The sequence below is a fragment of the Trachypithecus francoisi genome, unplaced genomic scaffold, assembly GCF_009764315.1.
Source record: "Trachypithecus francoisi isolate TF-2019V2 unplaced genomic scaffold, Tfra_2.0 Lachesis_group8, whole genome shotgun sequence".
NCBI lineage: Eukaryota > Metazoa > Chordata > Mammalia > Primates > Cercopithecidae > Trachypithecus > Trachypithecus francoisi.
Window position 1 is genome coordinate 45,024,420 of NW_022681473.1, and position 20,058 is coordinate 45,044,477.

A 20,058-nucleotide genomic window follows, 5' to 3' on the forward strand; every position below is an offset into this window, starting at 1 on the left:
TTGGGTTCCAGTCCCAGCTTTTCCTCTTATCAGCTGTGTAACCTTCATTAAGTTACTTAACCTCTCTTAGTTCCCACTGCTGATTTTCAAAATTGAATGTAATCTTCCTGGCTTTGCAACGAAATTGAATGACACAATGTCTGCTAGATGCTTGGCATGTGGTAGATGGTCATGAACATTGTTTTCTTCTCCCCTTGTCTGGCTTAAAAAACAGAAATGTGCTTCCCTGGGCAGCTCTATAGGTCATAAGGTAGCAAGAAAAGTCCTTATGCTTAAATCTGCCATGCCATCTCTTCTGGAGCCTAGTTTACACACACACACACACACACACACACACACAGAGTAATCTATCAGTAAACACAACCACAAGTTCACCAGGCTCCTTAAATTCCAAACAAAACCTCCAACTGCAAGTCTTTTTAATCAGGGCCCTCTGAACCACAAGCAGCCCTTGCCTGGGGCCATACTGCCTTTCCCCAGCTCACCCCTCCATACTGCCCCCACCAGCTGAAAAGTCTGGAATAACGACTCAAGACAGCTGGGTGATCAACACCCAGATTTTCAGGCTCAGCAGCCTAATTTGGTAAGACGGTTTGGAAAATACTGACATTACCCAAATGTCTAGGTGGAGCCAGGACATTTGGGTAATGCCCCAGTTTCCTCTGAAACCATCAAGGTTAGAATGAATGGCGGTGGAAGAGGAGAGAAGGTGAATTTCCTGACCAGTAACCTTGCCCCCCGCCCCCCTCCCCGCAACACACACACACCACCACAGACCACCACAGAGCTCACGGTGATTTAGGCAGCTACACCACTGGCTGCTCCACCAGGCTTTTCAATACCGGCCAAGGAAGACAAGGCAGTACATGCACCACACCCGCCTCCTGGCCCCAGAAATTTTAGAAAATCGTCCTACCTTGTAAGGTTCCTAGGCCAGAGCATTTCACTACATTGTGGCCCTTGGAGAACAGCGGACAAAGAAGCTGAATAAATCTCACAGGATGGCAAGTCCTTTAGCCAGCTGAGCCAGCCCACACTGGGCCAGGGAATCCCAGGCACCCAGCAACTCCGTAACTAAAGGACTAGCTAGCAGGGATCACCATTCCCCAGGCCAGGAAAGAAATCTGATCCCCCAACAAAATTAACCTCTGAAGTGCTGAAGGATCCAGAGGTCAGGCCTGAGTGCTGGTATCAAGTCAGCTGTGAAAAGTTTCAGCAAAGCAAAAGCTAACACCAAACTCTGAAACCATTACCGTAAAGCACTGAATGGAAGGGCCCTCCCTGTGGTCCCAGGGGAGTTTGCAACAGCAGGTCAAATTGAAGAAAATCTAAGAGTGAAAAACTACTTTAAATCCTCACAGACTGCACAAAAACGTTGCAGGAAGTCTTTCCAGCCCTAAGTGCTACTTTTAATGATGCAAAAATCATTGACTATAACATTTCTTAGCTCATTCCATTGACGTCTGAAGGCAAAGCATTTGATTGAAATGATTAGCCTACAGAGAGAATTTCTGAACCTAAAAAGGAAATGATACCTGTTTGTACAGTTAACAACGACGCACATACATTATTTCCGGTGATGTCAATTTTGATGCAGTGCCAACAAAAATATGCATTAATTCCTCAGGCTACTTATTTCGAAAGAACAAGAATCTCAGTCTAGGCATGGCTATATTAAACATTATGGTACAGAGGCTGGAAGGGGAGGTGGGTGGGAGAGAGTCCCAGCTCTGGGATGGGAAGGGGTTGCACCGACTAATCCCTATTAAAACCTGTAATCAAGGCACTCAGAAAGAACTATGTAAACAGATGCTATGAACAATGAACAACTGTATTACTACTGAGAACTCAAAAGCAAACTTATGTTATAGCCACAAGCTTTATTTGAAAACGAAGGATTAAGATGTTCTCCAAAACCCTGACTCCCTCTCCAAAAATCCTACCAGTTGGTTCCTGGCAGCTTTAAAAGACTTTCCCCAAGAAAGGCTCTCCCTCTGGCCAGGGTGGCCTCTCCAGTGGAAGTGGGGAGTGGGGGTTGTGGCCCTGGGGGATGGTTAGGGAAGGAAGCAGTAACTGGCTCCAAGTGAGGTCTCTGTGTGGTCAGCGTTTGCTCAGCAAACAGAAGCTTTCAAAATGGAATGAAGAGCCATTCCTCCCCCCACTGAAAAGGGAGGGAATAAAAGATCTGCTCAAAGAGTAGAGGAGGGTCTGGTGGTGATTCCCAGGTGAATGAAAAAAAGATTGTAATCTCGAAGTCCCAACCAAAGTTAATCATTCACATCTGATCCTTCAGGGCCCTCCTCCACTTGAAATACTGCTGAGGCATCTGCCGTGGGGAGTGGGAAGCAGAGGTGGGGGTGGGCAGTGGGTGAGTTTGAGGGAAGGGGTAGTGTCCAGACTTATTAAGACAAAAAAGTTGGGATAGACCCAAGCTCTGGCTGACAAGGATGCTTCAAACCACCCCTTACCTTCTACGCTGTCCCTGGAACTGACTATCTTTACGATATTACTTCTTTGAGAATCTGTCCAATATCCGAGTTAACTTGGGAATGGGATGGTGATTGTGTGGTTTGGAGACACATAGGCACATGGGCACAGATGCACACACACACACACTCTAAAAAGTTTCCATTGCTTCCTTGCTCTAGGCAAATATAATAGGTAAACATTCTGATTTGTCATCAAGGTAAGCTAGGAAATGTTGATCTATTCATTTATTCATTCATCAACTAACATATTTATAGAGCATCTGCAATGTGGCAAGTGCTGTTCTAAGTGCTGACGATACAAGTAGTCAATAAAATAGACCAAAAAATCTCGACTGTAACGGAACTTAGCTTCAATGGTAGAACTATAAAGTAAGTGAGACAAAATGTAAATTTTACAGTACATTAGCAAAAGTGATCAAGAGAACAGCGTATTGTAAAGAAGAAGATGTGATTTGTGAAGGGGGGGGTGTTGGAAATTTTACATGGGGTGGCTATGGCAGGTCTGCTGAGGGCATGGTTTTTATTACAAATCTAAAAGAAGTATGGGAGCTGGGTATCTGAATACATTTTGGTTTTATATCTGGGGATAAGGGACTTCCAAGAGAAAATGGTCAGTGCAAAGGCCCTGAGATAGTATATGCAATGCATTCCAAGAATGAGTGGCTGGAGCAGTGAGTGGTGAACCAAAGTGGGGTGAGGAGGGGGTTAGGCCAAAGAGTCCAAGGGTACAGGGAGAGAGGAGAGTGCCTGAGTGGGGCCCTGAAAGTCAGCATAAGCAGCTTGTCTTTTACTCTGAGGGAGAGAGGATACACTGGAGGGTTAACAGATGGAGTTTCTCCTTTTTATAAAAGTTCATGTAAATGTACAACAGTAAACATATCATTTTGATTATACATGATTTTTACAGGGGCGAGTTTATTGCAGGAGACATAGTGCTTTATGGAGGTCTTAGTTTTCTTTCTGTGGTTAAAAGAATCACACCTTTCATGTGAAAGGCTCTGAATTATTTGCAGCTACAGGTTCTAATTGAGTCAGGGTTTTCTCATGGTTTGAAAGATAATAATTAGCAGGGATAAGGGAGACCCAGGCAACGGGAGAGGAAAAGGGAAAGTAAACCAACTCCATGAGGGTAGATGCCCTTTGGCACTTTTCAAAGAGTCAGGCTTGCTCTGTCATTTTTGACCCTTGCTTCTAAACAGGCCAAATTCCAAAGGGCTTCCAGAACTCCTAACACTTTTCTCCCTAGAAACAATGTTATCAGTGATGTTAAGGTTTCCAGGTTACTCACAGAGCCATTTATAAAACCAAAATGTAGCTGATGAACTCGACTCAGGTATCAAAAAGTAGAAGAAAACTTTATTCTTGGAATACAGTACATAATTAGACAAAACAGAAAACCACAAAGATGAATCTAAAAAGATGTTCACTTATTTCTAATGAGTATTTTATGAAACCAGTGCTAGTGAAGACACTTTGCTCCTTTTCCTCCAGCATATTCAACCCTCTTTCCTGGCTTTTCCCTGCAGGCTGAAAAATGTATTACTAATCTCATCAAATAAAACAAAACCCAAAACCTTTTTTTTTTTTTTTTTTTAACCTCATGCCCATATTATCCTCCACAATCATGCCGGTCTCTGCTCCATATTACAGGAAAACACCTCAAAGGAGTACTTTGAGTTGTTCCATGTACTTCTCATGCTCCATGATCCTTCAACCCACCAGGCAAGATGTTTGTTCCCACTACTCCACTGAGACCACTTTCTGTCTTCCCTGAGAACATCAATGGCTTCGTCCTTGCCAAAGCCAATGGACAACTCTCTATCCTTACCCTACTTGAGTTTTCAGCAGCAAGTAGCATCGACAGATTCTCGCTTCTTGAGTGGGCCTCATCCCGGGTTTCCATACTGTCATCTGCACCTGGTTCCTACCTTCCTAACTGTGCTCTCGGTCTCCTAAGCTCACCTTCCTCTTCACCTCTCCAGAACTCAAGGGCCTCCATCCCTGGACCCCTCCTCTTCTCTAACTATAACTTCTCACTAACTTCTAAATAAGTTATAACTACCACTTCTAACTAACTTATTTTCCTGGGTGATCTCATCCATGGTTTCAAATACTAGGTGCAGGCAGACAACTCTGAAGTCTGTAATCCGTAGTCTGGCCTCTTTGTGTACCCAACACATCTGAAATCAAATTTACCTTACTCAAAACTACTGCTCCCAACTTCCAATGTGTCTGCACCCCTACTCCCAAAGTCTTCCGTATCTCAAAGTATGACTCTACATTAACCGTCCTAATTTCCTCCTTCCTTCTTGCCTCCGATGTAATCCATTAAGAAGTCCTTTTGCCTAAAGCCCCCAAATATACCTTGAACCCAATCACTACTGAGCAACTGCAGTAAGATAACCTTGGACCAAGCTGCCATCATCTCTTTCCTGCAACAGTCACCTCCCGGGTCGCTCTGCCTTCCCTCATGCCCTGCTAGGCTCCATCCTGCACACCCCAGCAACAGCAATCTTTCTCCAGTGTACAGCAGATTCTGTCACATTCCTGCTTAAAGCCAGCACTGATAGCTTCCCAGGGAACTTAGAATAAAATTCAAATTTGTTCCCTCGGCCTAGAAGCCCTCATGTGATCTGGCTCCTCCTCTTCATTACATCCAAAGATAGGACTCACAAATGCACCAAGCTTCTTCCCACTTCCTAGGTCCTCACACTGTGCCTCCTTTCTGGAATGCTTCTGCCCATGTCTCCCCCTCGGCTGCCCGTTTCTCATGAGTCAGATGTTGGTTGGAATGGCACCTCCTCAGGGATTTCCTCTTAGACCCTGGCCCAATTACATTCCACTATATGATTTTCCTCATGGCGTCGATCAGTCAACACATTGTCTTTCAACAGTCTGTCTTTCCCTCAACACAATCAGCTCCTTGAGCACAGGTGTGCTGTTTGCTTTTGTTCTGAGCCATATCCTCCCAGTGCCTAGATCACTGCTGATGTGGTCCTGGATCAACCAAGCATAGGAGGACAAAATGGAACTGATTATTCTATGCTGTCTCCTGGGGACTGTGTAGTACTTCCAAGGACTTTAGTTCAATGGTTTTATTTGGTCACAGACCCACTTGAGAACCTGACAGAAACTTAAGTCTATCTCACCATCAGAAAAAAGATATACAAACAATATTTTACACAATATTTCCAGGGACTCACTGATCCCCTGAATCCTGTCCATAAGGCACAGGTTAAGGGCAGCTGCTTCTGAGTTTTATAACACCACTTTAGTTTCACTTTGTGTGTGTGTGTGTGTGTGTGTGTGTGTGTGTGTGAGAGAGAGAGAGACGGAGTCTTGCTCTGTTGCCCAGGCTGGAGTGCAGTGGGCTGATCTCAGCTCACTGCAACCTTCGCCTCCTGGGTTCAAGCAATTCTCATGCCCCAGCCTCCTGAACAGCTGGGACTACAGGTATGCACCACCATTCCTGGCTAATTTTTGTATTTTTAGTAGAGACTGAGTTTCATCATGTTGGTCAGGCTGGTCTCGAATTCCTGATCTCAAGTGATCTGCCTGCCTTGGTCTCCCAGAGTGCTGGGATTACAGGTGAGCCACCACACCTGGTAGTTTCACTTTTATACTGACTTTGTTTCCTAATTTGGGAATCAGTATTATACTCAATTCAGTTGCTTTCTTCTTGCTTGCTAGTAACAGAACAAAGAGAAAGGGGAGGGAGGGAGGGAGGGAGGAAAGCTCTCCTGGATGAATGAACAAGAAGGAAAACATAAAGGTTTAAAAGAGGATCGGTGTGTATGGGACACATTAAAAGATGTGACACGGCCGGGCGCGGTGGCTCAAGCCTGTAATCCCAGCACTTTGGGAGGCCGAGACGGGCGGATCACGAGGTCAGGAGATCGAGACCATCCTGGCTAACACGGTGAAACCCCGTCTCTACTAAAAAATACAAAAAACTAGCCGGGCGAGGTGGCGGGCGCCTGTAGTCCCAGCTACTCAGGAGGCTGAGGCAGGAGAATGGCGTAAACCTGGGAGGCGGAGCTTGCAGTGAGCTGAGATTCGGCCACTGCACTCCAGCCCGGGCTACAGAGCGAGACTCCGTCTCAAAAAAAAATAAAAATAAAAAAAATAAAAAAAAAAAAGAAAGATGTGACACACATCTCATTGCCTGATGTGGAATTTTACTGGGTGTGATCTGCAACAGGCAGATCACTGGGTGATCTTTCACTGGGTGAAATTTACTGGGTGTGATCTGGGAAGGGGAGTCTTTAGCAAAGATTTTGAAGTATAGCAGTTAATACTAGGGAGTTTATGATTTTCAACAAGAATTATACGAAACTAGGCAGCTTTGGGGTAGAAAATGAACAGCATTTAAAACCTTTGCCAGATATCAGACTGGACACTGGGAATATAAGGCAGAGGAAAAGGAAACACCCCAGTCCTGAGAGAGCTCTTTACATGGAAGAGACAAACAAGCAAAATCATTATGGATGTTACGGGGAAAGTGATGACAGAAATAAACAGGGTGCTGCGAAAGGGAGTCACACAGGAAGCACTTACTTTAAATAGCATGGTCAGGAAAGGCCATTCTCAGGAAGTGGCATTTAAAGGAAGACATGAAAGATGAGAGGGCACCAACCAGCCAGCAGAAGGAGAAAGCCAGGTGTTCCAGATGAAGGGGTTGGTGAGTGGATGGGGGACACATCAAGTGCAAAGACCAGAGGGAGAGGCTGGGTGTGCTGGAGGAGCTGAAAGGTGGCAACCATGTTTGAAGCTTAGTAAGTGGGTGTGGGGACATCAGTGGAAAAGAAAGTCTATCCTCTGGAGAACTCTCAAACCCATTAATAACAACTGATCCTAGAAAAGTGTCAATAAAGAGCTTTGAGAGGTAGTCAGTGTGCGTCTGCATCTCCCCCTTTCCTTTTCCACTTTCTCTATGCTTTTCTGGGAATTAGGACCTAAAGGATAAGCAGAGGGCCTCCCTTCCTGTTAATGTTCTTTTTCTTTTCTTTTATTTTCTAATTTTTATTTTATTTATTTGTTTGTTTTTTTTTTTTTTTGAGACGGAGTTTCACTCTTGTTGCCCATGCTGGAGTACAATGACAGGATCTCGGCTCACTGCAACCTCCGCCTCCCAGGTTCAAGCAATTCTCCTGCCTTAGCCTCCTTAGCAGCTGGGATTACAGGCATGTGCCACCACACCCAGCTAATTTTGTATTTTCAGTAGAGACGGGGTTTCTCCATGTTGGTCAGGCTGGTTTGAACTCCCAACCTCAGGTAATCCACCCACCTCAGCCTCCCAAAGTGCTGGGATTACAGGCACGAGCCACCACACCCGGCCTATTTTTATTTTTTGGAGACAGAGTCTTGCTCTGTCATTTAGGCTGAAGTGCAGTGGCGCAATCTCAGTTCACTGCAACCTCCACCTCCCAGGTTCATGCAATTCTCATGTCTCAGCCTCCAGAGTAGCTAGCACTACAGGTGTGCGTCACCGCACCTGGCTTTTTTTTTTTTTTTTGTATTTTAGTAGAGACAGGGTTTCGCCACATGGGCCAGGCTGGTCTCAAACTCCTGACGTCAGGCAATCTGCCTGCCTTGGCCTCCCAAAGTGCTGGGATTATAGGCGTGGGTCACTGCACCTGGCCCTGTTCATGTTCTTATGCAGAATCTCTGCTTCCACTGGATCCGGGGAAGCAGGACCTCACTCCATTCACCCAGATTGTGGATCCCTCCCTCCCTACTGTTTCCAGTGAAGTGGTGATACTGTGCTCCAATTATATCACAAAAACAGAATGAGCTGACTTTCAGTTTCAAATGTTTTATCTTACAGAGTTGTAGTTTCTGTTACCTTTTGTTGGTTAATTGTTGAGATTGTCTGGAGTCCACATTTGTGAGTACTCACATGTAAATGCACACATATTCCTTAATCTCTAAACAAAAGGTTTCATTTGGCAGGAAGAGTATCCAATCTATTATCCATGCTTATGCCCTTCCCATTCTTAATCTGAAACCAGTGGCTTGTTAACAAAACCTTAAACACAGCTAAGGAACAGGACCATGCGGGTGCCAGCATCTTCAGCCTCAACTCACAAATCCAGACTTTCCACCCTCAGTCCAACATCAGGGATGTCTTTTCTGGAAGGGTGCCAATCGGCTACATCAACTGCAAAATGGCAGCATTTCCAGTAAAGGACATAAGAGGTCAAAGTTACTCTCAACAATAACGATAATTAAACTTTATAAGCTTTACTGCCTACACATCTCATCTCATTTAATTCTAAGAACTGTTCTAACATGCGTTATTATCCCTATGTTATGAAAAAGAAACCAAGGCTCAGAGAATTTGGATGATTTGCTTGTAGTCATACAACTGCCAAGCGACAGACTGGAGCCAAATCCTGTTTGATTTCCATGACACGGCATTAGAGAAGTGAACACCTCCAGGTCACTATGCCAACAGATGACACTAAGACACGTAGTGGGCCAGGGCCATTCACAGGTTATCCCACAGTCCTTTAGCTCCTTCTAATACTTTTGGGTTTGGTCCAATTGAGATACAGTCATTTACCAAATTCCACACTATAGATGCTCCTCCTATATTTGCAGTGACTGTTCTCTTTAAAATATCAGCTGGATATTGACTTGTGTGTGCCAGGCATTGTGCTGGGGAAACAGTGGTATGTCAAAGAGAAGATGTCTCTCTCTACCCCCTCATGGAGCTTATAATTGGGTATATGTGGGGGTATCAAGCAGTCAAATAAAAAACAAATACATTTAACCGCAATCCATGATACATGCCATGAAAGAAAAAAAATAGTAAACCGTGAGGACATATTATAGGGAAGAAGAGAAGGAAATTGTTGTCCACAAAGTCAGAAAAGTCTGTACTGGGGCTGCCTGTATAGGAATGCTGTGCATTGCTGAAAGCTGACAATTTTGGTGAAAATTTTGAAACTTGTCCCTAGATGTAGCTTTCTAAATAGCAAAACCTAGATTACCCCATAAAACCCCATCCCACACACCCCTGGCTGAGAACAACAGCCACGGCCGGGTGCGGTGGCTCATGCCTGTAATACCAGCACTTTGGGAGGCCGAGGTGGGCAGATCATGAGGTCAGGATATCGAGACCATCCTGGCTAACACGGTGAAACCCCGTCTCTACTAAAAATACACACAAAAAAACTAGCCTGGCGAGGTGGCGGGCGCCTGTAGTACCAGCTACTTGGGAGGCTGAGGCAGGAGAATGGCGTGAACCCAGGAGGCGGAGCTTGCAGTGAGCTGAGATGGCGCCACTGCACTCCAGCCTAGGAGACAGAGCGAGACTCCGTCTCCAAAGAAAAAAAAAGAACAACAGCCACGAAAATTTCTGTGTCATTGTCTCCAAAGCCATAAGGAGTAGCAGCAGATGGCAAGGCTCGACATGTATTTCAGGGAACAGTCTGAAGTGAGGCTATCCTGCCTCTTTGGTCATGACCATAAATCTAGTTATTTAGAGGAAAACAGGAAAAAATCCAAAGAAGCAAATCCATGCAATTGGGTCTTTATTTATTTATTAATTCACTACTTTTTTTTGGAGACAGGGTCTCACTGTCGCCCAGCAGGAGTGCAGTGACACAATCACTTTAAAAAGTTAAAGCTCGTTGAAACTTTAAACTCCTGGGCTCAAGCAATCCTCCCGCTCCAGCCTCCCCAGTAGCTGGGATGTGCCATCATGCCTCTAATTTTTATTTTTATTTTTATTTATTTATTTTTGAGATGAAGTCTCGCTGTGTCACCCAGGCTGGAGTACAGTGGCATGATCTCGGCAAACTGTAACTTCTGCCTCCCGGGTTCAAGTGAGTCTCCTGTCTCAGCCTCCCAAGTAGCTGGGACTACAGGTGTGTACCACCACACCCAGCTAATTTTTGTATTTTTAGTAGAGATGGGGTTTTGCCATGTTGGCCAGGCTGGTCTTGAACTCCTCACCTCAGATGATCCACCTGCCTTGGCCTCCCAAAGGGCTGGGAATATGGGCATGAGCCACCACCCCTGGCCTATGCTTGACTAATTTTTAAATTTTTTTGAAGAGACAGGGTCTTGCTTTGCTGCCCAGTTGGGTTTTGAACTCCTGGCCTCAAGCAATCCTCTCGCCTCGGCCTCCAAAAGTGCTGGAATATTACAGATGTGAGCAAGTACACCTGGCCTTGGTCTTTTGAAAAACAGAAAATTAAAGGAGATTTAAAAGAACATGACTGGCTTTGAGGATCTATATTTTATTAAGGGTGCTGTAGAGGCACAGAGAGAATTCAAATGTTTATTTTTGCAGCTGCACTATTATCTCTATTAAGATGAATGGGGAATGAAAAAAATGTTTCAATGCTACTCTTTGACTTTTTCCAATGGGAGTCCGGCTCCAAGGACATCCCATTGGAAATTGAGTGTGTCTACCACAGGGTGAGATAATGAGGGAGAGGGACAGGTGGCTGGGGTGAGGAGAGGGAAGTGTAATTGGGGAGAAGGAAGGGATTGGAGAGGAAACTTATAAGTGCTCATCACCAGCAGCCCCTAGGCAGACTGTGACTTCAGCCAACAGTTGGGGACTCTGATCTCACTCCACTTCCTGCACCCAAAGTTTTCCCACTGGCCCCGGTCATGCAGCACTCATGTTGTAGGGCACACTGCAGGGCAGAGGAGAGAACACTGGAACAGAACAGAAGCTTGGGGCTGAGCCCCCGCATCTGTCACCACATTGACTTTGGCCAAATCACTTCCTGATTGTGGCTCTCAGATTACTCTCCTGCTCACTGAGCAGGCTGCCACCCCAGCGGTCCTCTAAGAACCTTCCAAGTATGAATGTTTTGTAAAACTATATCCCTAGATCTCCCACTGAATTCCTTCTCAAAAGAAAATTCATTTGCCTTGTGAATTTGACTCTTGATCCCTCTGTCCCCTACTGGGGACAGACCTTGAATTTACTGCAGACTTTCTAAGGGCCGGGCATTGTATGAAATGCTGTAAATACCTTTTCCCACAGGACCCTTCCTACAGCCCCATGAGGTCGTAGTTTCTCTTGTAAGAAAACCTGTTCTATACCTAGCTTTGGTATTTCATTGTTTCCCTTCTGAGTTTATAGGGACTATAAAATAGGTTCACAAAACCTTTCCCAACCTCTGAACCACAATCTTGTCTACAATGAAAGGAAAAAAAAAAAAAGTTTGGCAAAGAGCCCAACTCATTCTAGGTATTTGCCTAGCGGGAAGGCTAGCTGAAAAAGTTATAGACTGGTTAAGAATTAAACTCCTTCCATTTGATCATTAGTCTCTAAGAGAAAAACTGTTTTGAATGGAAGAAGAGAAGTTAAATCGAGTGACTGGCACACAGAAAGTGCTTACAAATTTTGCTGTTGGTTCTGAAAACCAACAGCACGCCAGAGACTCTACTAACTTTGTATACAACATTGGTATCAAAACTCACAATATCCCAGTATGATAGATTTTATTATCTCTCATGTACAGATGATCTACAGCTCAGAGGTTAAGTAACTTGCTCAAGGTCACATAGCTAAAAAATGCTAAAGCCAAAATCTGGACCTAGGTCCACGTTATTCATAAATCGGTGTCCTTCTAGGGCTTTCTTAAGTTCCCATTTATCGAGTTTTTATCATGATGGTTACCGTGCTGAATTTTCTGGTCTTATTTCATCCTTCTGACATTCCCTATGCAGTAGGTATAATCATCCCAAGTTTATATGAAGAAATTGGGGAGCAGTGGGTTAAGTGAGATGCCCAAGGCCACACTGCTGGTAAGCCCTTAGGCTTCTGATTTCAAAGCCCATACTTAAAACTACTCTTTATCACCTCTAGATTTTTGCCTTGAGACTGGTAATTGGCATATTGGGGATGATTTTCTTGACTTTACAGCCAGCCACTTCACTGGTTTGAGTATTAAGAGTGTATTGACAACAACCCTATCCCCTGGTCACCCTTTTTCCCCCTTTCTTTTTTTTTTTTGTTTTGTTGTGTTTTGTTTTTGAGATGGAGTCTTACTTTGTTGCCCAGGCTGGAGTGCAGTGGCATAATATCGGCTCACTGCAACCTCTGCCTCCCGGGTTCAAGTGATTCTTCTGCCTCAGCCTCCCGAGTAGCTGGGATTACAGGCATGTGCCACTGTGCCCGGCTAATTTTTGTATTTTTAGTAAAGATTGGTTTTCGCCACGTTGGCCAGGCTAGTCTTGAACTCCTGACTCAGGTGATCCACCTGCCTTGGCCTCCCAAAGTTCTGGGATTACAGGTTTGAGCCACTGTGCCCAGCCATGAGTGGATGATTCTATCAGTAGGCACCATCATGGTATTAGGTTGGTGCAAAAGTAATTGCAGTTTTCACAATTAAGAGTAATGGCAAAAACCACAATTACTTTTGCACCAGTCTAATGGTTTCAAGTTCTATATTTTTGCTATCAAGTTTGCTATATTTTTGCTTATCAAGTTCTATATTTTAGAGAGAAAGATAAATGCTCTCATTCAATTCAGAGCACAATGCAAACTGATGCTACATTTGTAGGTTCAGCTGCAGGGAGCTAGCTGGACCTAGACAGAAACTCCATTCTTCAGCCAACTTTCTTCCAAACACCGTACCAGGAACAATGGAGTATGGAGAGAAAAAGTATGTGAATGGTTCAGGGTAGCCCCATCACCAGTGCCAGAAGATACTCGAGACTGTGCTCCTCTGTAGTGCATCAAGGGTATCATCTGCACACACAAATGTCAGAATTATAAGGAAAATATAGAATACGAGTTTTATTGGCAGCCCACACTAGTGTGCATACATTAGGTCTAAGAATGGTCTTTGCATTTTTGTTTATAAGAACAAAAGAAGTGAAACACCCTAAATATCCACCAGTAGGAAGAGAGTTAATCAAATTATGGCTCCTCCATAGAATGGAATATTGTGTGTGACCATTAAGAATGATGTTAATGAATCCTGATAAAGAAAGATGCTCATGCTGTACTATAAAGTTACAAAATTAGATTACAAAACATCTCTCATTTTTTAGAGGCTGTATAATGTAATTAAAATCAAAGACTATAGAGTCACACTGTCTAGCTACAAATCCTGGCTCTGTCACTTTTAGCTGTGTGACTTTGGACACGTTGCTTAAGCGATGTGTGTCTGTTTCATCACCTGTACAATGAGTTCTTACTCCCAGAGGTGCTGTAAACACCAAATGAATCAATACATGTAAAGAATTTAGACTAGTGTGTGACTCATAGCAAGCAAGTATTCAAGACATGTTTGGTCTTTCAAAAAACAAAATGTCTAAGTGCTTACATGATTAAAAAACACCTGGAAAGCACCACAGTGTTAATGATAGATTTCTCTGTGTCATACAACATTACAACCTTTTTCTTTTACTCCTATTGTTTGCTTATCTGCATTTTCAATATTTTTTCCAAAATTAAACATGGGCTAAAAAAAAAAACCAAAGAAAATCACATTTAATATTTTTAAATCCCAATCTTTTATCAGAAACAGAAACCTCACCAAAACTCATTTTTTAAAAAAGCTGTGGGTCAGGCCAGGTAATTACAAAACCTGGAGTCTGGAGAAAGCGCGTTGTGTTTCCTGGTCGTTTCTAGTTTGATGGCCTAATAGCAAGAAAGAATTTGCACCCCAGCACCTTGATCCTGAAGATGCATAGGCAGGGCTGGGGAGAGGAAGAGACTAGAGAGATGGGAAAGCCTGATTTCATTCCTAGCTATCCACTTAGTTTAAAATGTCAGGAAGTTTAGCGGATTAAGGGTATTACAGTCACTATTCATAAAGGTGTTTTGTTAGAACTTCTAAATAGCAATCTGATGAAATAAGCCTTGCACAGGCTTAAATGAAAGCCTGTTACAGTACTTAACGTTTCCTAGAGAAGGAAAAAGACCCCCAGGTATTAGTTTACCTAAAGAGCAGCTGCCTGGAAGACACTGTAATGTATCCTAAGTAGCCAATGCTATAAAATAGATAACCAGTCACAGAACTAGGAGGTTTGAGCCCAGATCACCCGGTGGTAGAACTGCAATTAGCAGTAATGAGAGGCATGTCTACATTTTGATAAGAGCCACAGCTGTACATATATTATAGACTTGGGTCCTTTCTAAAAAATTCAAGGACATTTAAAGCTGTTGGAATCCAAGAGGCAGAGAGGCGTGTTTGAATTTCAAAATTCACAAATTAAAAAAAAAGTAGTGGGGGGCTGTTATGCTTATCTCACAAATGCATCTGGATGGGACAGTATGTCAAACTCCAGGGAGAAAAGGAGACTTACAATTATTAAGCCCCTATTTGCACAGCAGACACAGTGCTATTTAAGCCAATCAACCTAAGTGTTCTCGTTTGCAGTCTTGATCCGCAGGGGCAGACAATCTTATAAATGAGTCTCTAAATCAAAGGTCGGCAAAACAAATTCCATTTTCCCCCCGTCCTTCTTATGAGATCATAGAAGGATCTCAAGAAAAAAGACATCTTCACAATTAGGGGGAAGATGGGTCAGGATGAGAAGTCTTACAGAATGGAAGGGGGTGGGGTTTGAGAGAAGCGGGCTTGGGAGTGAATTCTGGCTTCACTAATAAGCTGAGCTATACAGACTGGAGCTAGTCTACCTGCCTGAGCAGTTTCCTCATTTGGCTTGGGTAATGAGGAAACACTGGTGAACAAGATAGGTTCTCACTCTCAAGATGCTTAGAGTATAGATGAGATGACAGGCTAGTAGTGGACATTTATAATATGATGTATTTGGTGCTATGATAAGGAAAAATTCAGGCTATCACGGGAGCAAACAGGAGGGACACCCAATCTGGTCTTCGGCGTGGGGTAGAGAAGGCTTCCTAGAGGAGGTGACATTTAACGTGAGCCCTGAAGGGATGGGGTAAGGGTGAAGACAATGTCTCTGCAAAGGTTGAAAGGCAAGAAAAAGGATGGTTTGGGGCCTGGGGGAAGCAAGTAATTCAGTGTGGTTGAAGAGAAGGAGGGGAAGAATAGCAGGAGCCAGATCTCATAGTAAGCCCAGTAACATTTGAACTTTATCCAAGGGGGATGGGAAGCTCATAGACAGGCATTTACTGCTTTTGGGAAAGCCATGGGTAGCAGAGATGCAGACATACCAAAGGAAAATTACTCCAGCTCTGCTTCCTAACTCAGAAATCGCACGACGTTGTTTGCATTTTATCTAATTTCTCTGACAAAGTCAACGTTTTAAAAATTATGATGTCCACCCCATGGAAAGCTGTAAATCACAACACTATGTCACAGCTCATTTGTCACAGGTTCTAGAGCCTCGTTCAGACACCATTGAGTTCAACGAGCACCTGCCTCCGTGCATTTCATTTTGGATAGTCAAATCTCAAATTTCATACAGGGTTGGTTATCTAGTAAACTGGAGTCACTCTAGACACTCAGAGCTGAAAAGAAAATTAGGGGCCATTTGGCTTAAATCCAAATTTGAGTAAGTAAGCTCAGGGGGAAAGTACCTTGCTTGAGGTCACAGAGTTTAGGGGTAGACCCAAGGTTAAACCTCAGACCTCCAACATCCAACCTACGCTTTTTTGTTTTGTACCTTCCTCTCTCCCCGTTACAGACTAGGAATTCCAAATTCCTATCCCAAGGTCAGGGAGGTCTCACTGACGCCTGTGTAGCCATGTGGGGAGGGGAAGTCTCATTTGCCGGTAAGCACTACAGGAAGTGATGGTTGAACAGGATGGGACTGATAAGAAGGAAAAGTAGTTACAGTGATCTTATTCATTAAAAAAAAAAAAAAAGCAGCAACAATACAGCAATCGAGGAAAATAATCAATTCTATTTAAGCAAAGCACTTTAAAGTAATGTTTCCAGCATTATCCTATTTCAAAACATTTATCAGATGCCAGGGAAATTAAGCATGTGCAAGTACCCACATAACTCTGTGCAAACTAGCAAAACAAGCAGGCGGGGGAAAAAAAAAAGGTCTGAAGAACTTCTGTTTTCAACTGCCAAGTGGATCAAAGACACAAGCAACAGAAAAAGAAATACACAAGTCTAAATTTAGTCATCTCTCATACTGGTTAAGTCCTTTTCCAAAGTCTGTTGGCTGTTGCCTGGACACAGCTTTGGTGTGAATGACTTTCATCTGAGCCTCTATCCTAAGGGTCAAGCTTAAGATGCTGATGGCAAGCATGCTTGTTTGCGTCCCCGAAGTCTCTGGCTGTTAGCAGGCAGGAAAAGCTCTCTGGAAGGTTTTGGACCTCAAGAAGTAGCTGAAAAGAGTCAAAGTGATAGAGAAAAGACAGAGAAGACAACAGGCATTCATACACATACACTGATTTAAACTTTTTTTTTTTGAGACAGTCTCACTTTTTCACCTAGGCTGGAGTGCAATGGTGCAATCTTGGCTCACTGCACCCTCCGCCTCCTGGATTCTCCTGCCTCAACCTCTTGAGTAGCTGGGATTACAGGCACATGCTACCACACTTGGCTAATTTTTGTGTTTTTGGTAGAGATGGGGTTTCACCATGTTGGCCAGACTGGTCTTGAACTCCTGACCTCAGGTGATCTGACCGCCTTGGCCTCCCAAAGTGCTGGGATTACAGGCACGAGCCACCGCGCCCGGCCTTATTTAAACTTAAAATACACAGGCTGAGAGTTCTAAAATATTTGGTTTCTGCAACTTTGCTCGACAAAACAAGGCTCTCTCAATGACCAATCTCACAAGATTTCTGCAAGGGGTAAAGTATGATAATGTTCTCTTCTATAAAAACATTTTTTGTTTTTGTGAATATAAAATATTTTTACAAATCCAAAACAGCATCACAAAGCAAAGGATCTAAAGTATGTGGCTGGGGATAGCAGGCAGTTACTGTGCCGCGGGCTGGTCTTGGAAGATGATTATAGCTGAAGCCCCATAGCGCTGGCAGTTGTGCCTCCTGGTATCACCACTCCATTCTCCCACTGCAGCTGCTGATCAATGGGCTCACACACCAGGCTCAATGGAGACAAATAATTAGTCTGACTTACCTTTCAAAGGAGAACTAATTTCTTCAAGGGCTGGCTTTTGTCCCCCAGCCAACCTGTCAAATCTATCTTCTCCTGGTGACCCGGGTGCACAGCACATGAATACACTGTGCTGGCTAAATTTAGACTTTGAGAGCCTTTCTAACCTGTCATTTCACTCCACAGAAAAGCAGATCAGTTTCTTCAGTGAAAATAATACTGCCAACCCAATCAATGTGGAGAGATGAGGCAAAGCCCCAAGGCCACTCAAGGGTCCTCTCAAAATTGCCCTGCAGCTCCAGGAAAAATTCTGTTCACACATCCTGGGCATATGAACAGGGAGTCTCCTTTTCAAAACTTTTAGGGAAAGCAGTGTACCATTTTACTTAATCACCTAATTCTTCTGTTTCAGAAAATCCTATGGAGTCCTTACTATACCTATAAAACCCTTACCTATAAAATGGGCCCGCACGGTGGCTCAAGCCTGTAATCCTAACACTTTTGAGAGGCCAAGGCTGTGGAGTCCAGAAGTTCAAGACCAGACTGGATGACATGGTGAAACCCTGTCTCTACAAAAAAATACAAAAATTAGCCGGGCATGGTGGTGCACACCTGTAGTCCCAACTACTCTGGAGGCTGAGGTGGGAGGATTGCTTGAGTCTGGGAGGCAGAGGTTGCAGTGAGCTGAGACTGTGCCACTGTACTCCAGCCTAGTTGACAGAGTGAGACACTGTCTCCAAAGGGAAAAAATAAAAATAAAAAGAAGAAAATGATCTTTGGAAACCAGGATCTGGTCTCAGCTCTACCTCTAACTATGTGCAAATTATTTTGCATTTTTGTACCTTGGTCCTCTCTTTTTTTTCTTTTTGAGATAGGGTCTTGCTCTGTTGCCCAGGCTGGAATGCAGTGGTATGATTACAACTGACTGCAGCCTCAACCTCCCAGGCTCAAGTGATCCTCTCATCTCAGCCACCTGACTAGCTAGGACTGCAGGCATGTGCCACTATTCCTGGCTAATTTATGTATTGATTTATTTGAAATGGAATTTTGCTCTTGTTGCCCAGGCTGGAGTGCAATGGCACGATCTTGGCTCACTGCAACCTCTGCCTCCCAGGTTCCAGCGATTCTCCTGCCTCAGCCTCCCAAGTAGCTGGGATTATAGGTACCTGCCACCACGCCTGGCTAATTTTTGTATTTTTTGTAGAGAGAGGGTTTCACCATGTTGGTCAGGATGGTCTTGATCTCTTGGCCTCATGATCCACCCGCCTCGGCCTCCCAAAGTGCTGGGATTATAGGCGTGAGCCACCGTGCCTGGCCACAATTTTTACATTTATTAGAAGGAGGCATGGGTTAAACATTTTTCAGAAGAAACATCTTTGGTGCCTCTGCTATCACCCCCAGGCTGGCATGAACTGTGGAAACCTGGCATTCCAAGGAGACCTTTATCTCCAGAATATAATACTCAGTCTGCTCTGTCTATAATCAAGCCCTAATGATCCCTATGGGAATCTGGACACCCTGAATCATACAACTGAAAGACCTTTGAAAGATCACCTCTGTCTCCTTCTCACCTCACACAGGAACCCCTTCTGTATTATCTGAGATACACAGTTTTCCAGATTCTGAGTGAATATTTCCAGGAACAGGGAGTAACAGGGTCTCGAACTCCTGACCTCAGGTGATCCACCTGCCTCGGCCGCTCAGATGCTGGGATTACAGGCATGAGCCATTGCAGTCAGCTGGTTCCCTCATCTTTAAAATGATGAAATCTCATTGAGTTATCATGAGGACTAAATGAGTCAATTTAGGTAAAGTGGCTCATAGTACATGCTACATACATGTTAGCTGCTGCTGCTGCTATTACTACTACTACTATTATTCTAGCTTACCCAGCTATCCGACCTCAGGCAAGTTCACTTCTCTGAGCCTCATTTCAGTTTTCTGGCATGAAAAGTGAAGGACACAGCAGCCTTGCAGGAGTTCTGCAGGAGGAAGTGAGGTGAAATACTTTGAGCATTCAGCTCACTGCCTGGCACAATGAGGTACGCAGAAATGTTGATTCCCTGTCTCTGTATTCCTCTCCTTATTGAAAATCTCTCTTATTATAGATAGGACTCATTTCTCTCTCTGTTTTTTTTTTTTTTAAAGAATGATTAGGCCGGGCGCAGTGGCTCACGCCTGTAATCCCAGCACTTTGGGAGGCTGAGGCAGATGGATCGCCTGAGGTCAGGAGTTCAAGACCAGCCTGGCCAACATGGTGAAACCCCATCTCTACTAAAAATACAAAAATTAGGCGGGTGTGATGGCAGACACCTATAGTCCCAGCTACTCGGAAGGTTGAGAGAGGAGAATTGCTTGAACCCAGGAGGCAGAGGCTGCAGTGAGCTGAGATCGTGCCACTACACTCCAGTCTGGGTGACAGAGCAAGACTGCATCTCAATACGACCACCACCACCACCACCACCACCAACAACAACAACAACAAAATATATATATATATTTACACATATATGATTAAAACTCAGCAGAATCACTTGGGATTGAAATTGTTCTCAAACATTTATTGAACTTTCATCATGTGGCAA

General features: G+C 44.0%; 1 protein-coding gene across 10 annotated transcripts in view; it reads right to left on the reverse strand.

Annotated features, from left to right (window-relative positions):
• Positions 1-20,058, reverse strand: part of NAV2 (neuron navigator 2) — a 416,403-nt gene that overhangs the window by 100,772 nt on the left and 295,573 nt on the right. Inside the window, exon 1 of one of the 10 annotated variants that reach the window (XM_033208094.1) lies at positions 917-953. The exons of the other annotated variants lie outside the window; for them this stretch is intronic. Coding sequence (XP_033063985.1) covers positions 917-942 — 26 coding nt within the window. The 5' untranslated portion in view covers positions 943-953. Of the gene's footprint in view, positions 1-916; positions 954-20,058 lie in introns of those variants that run through there. 10 annotated transcript variants of the gene reach the window in all.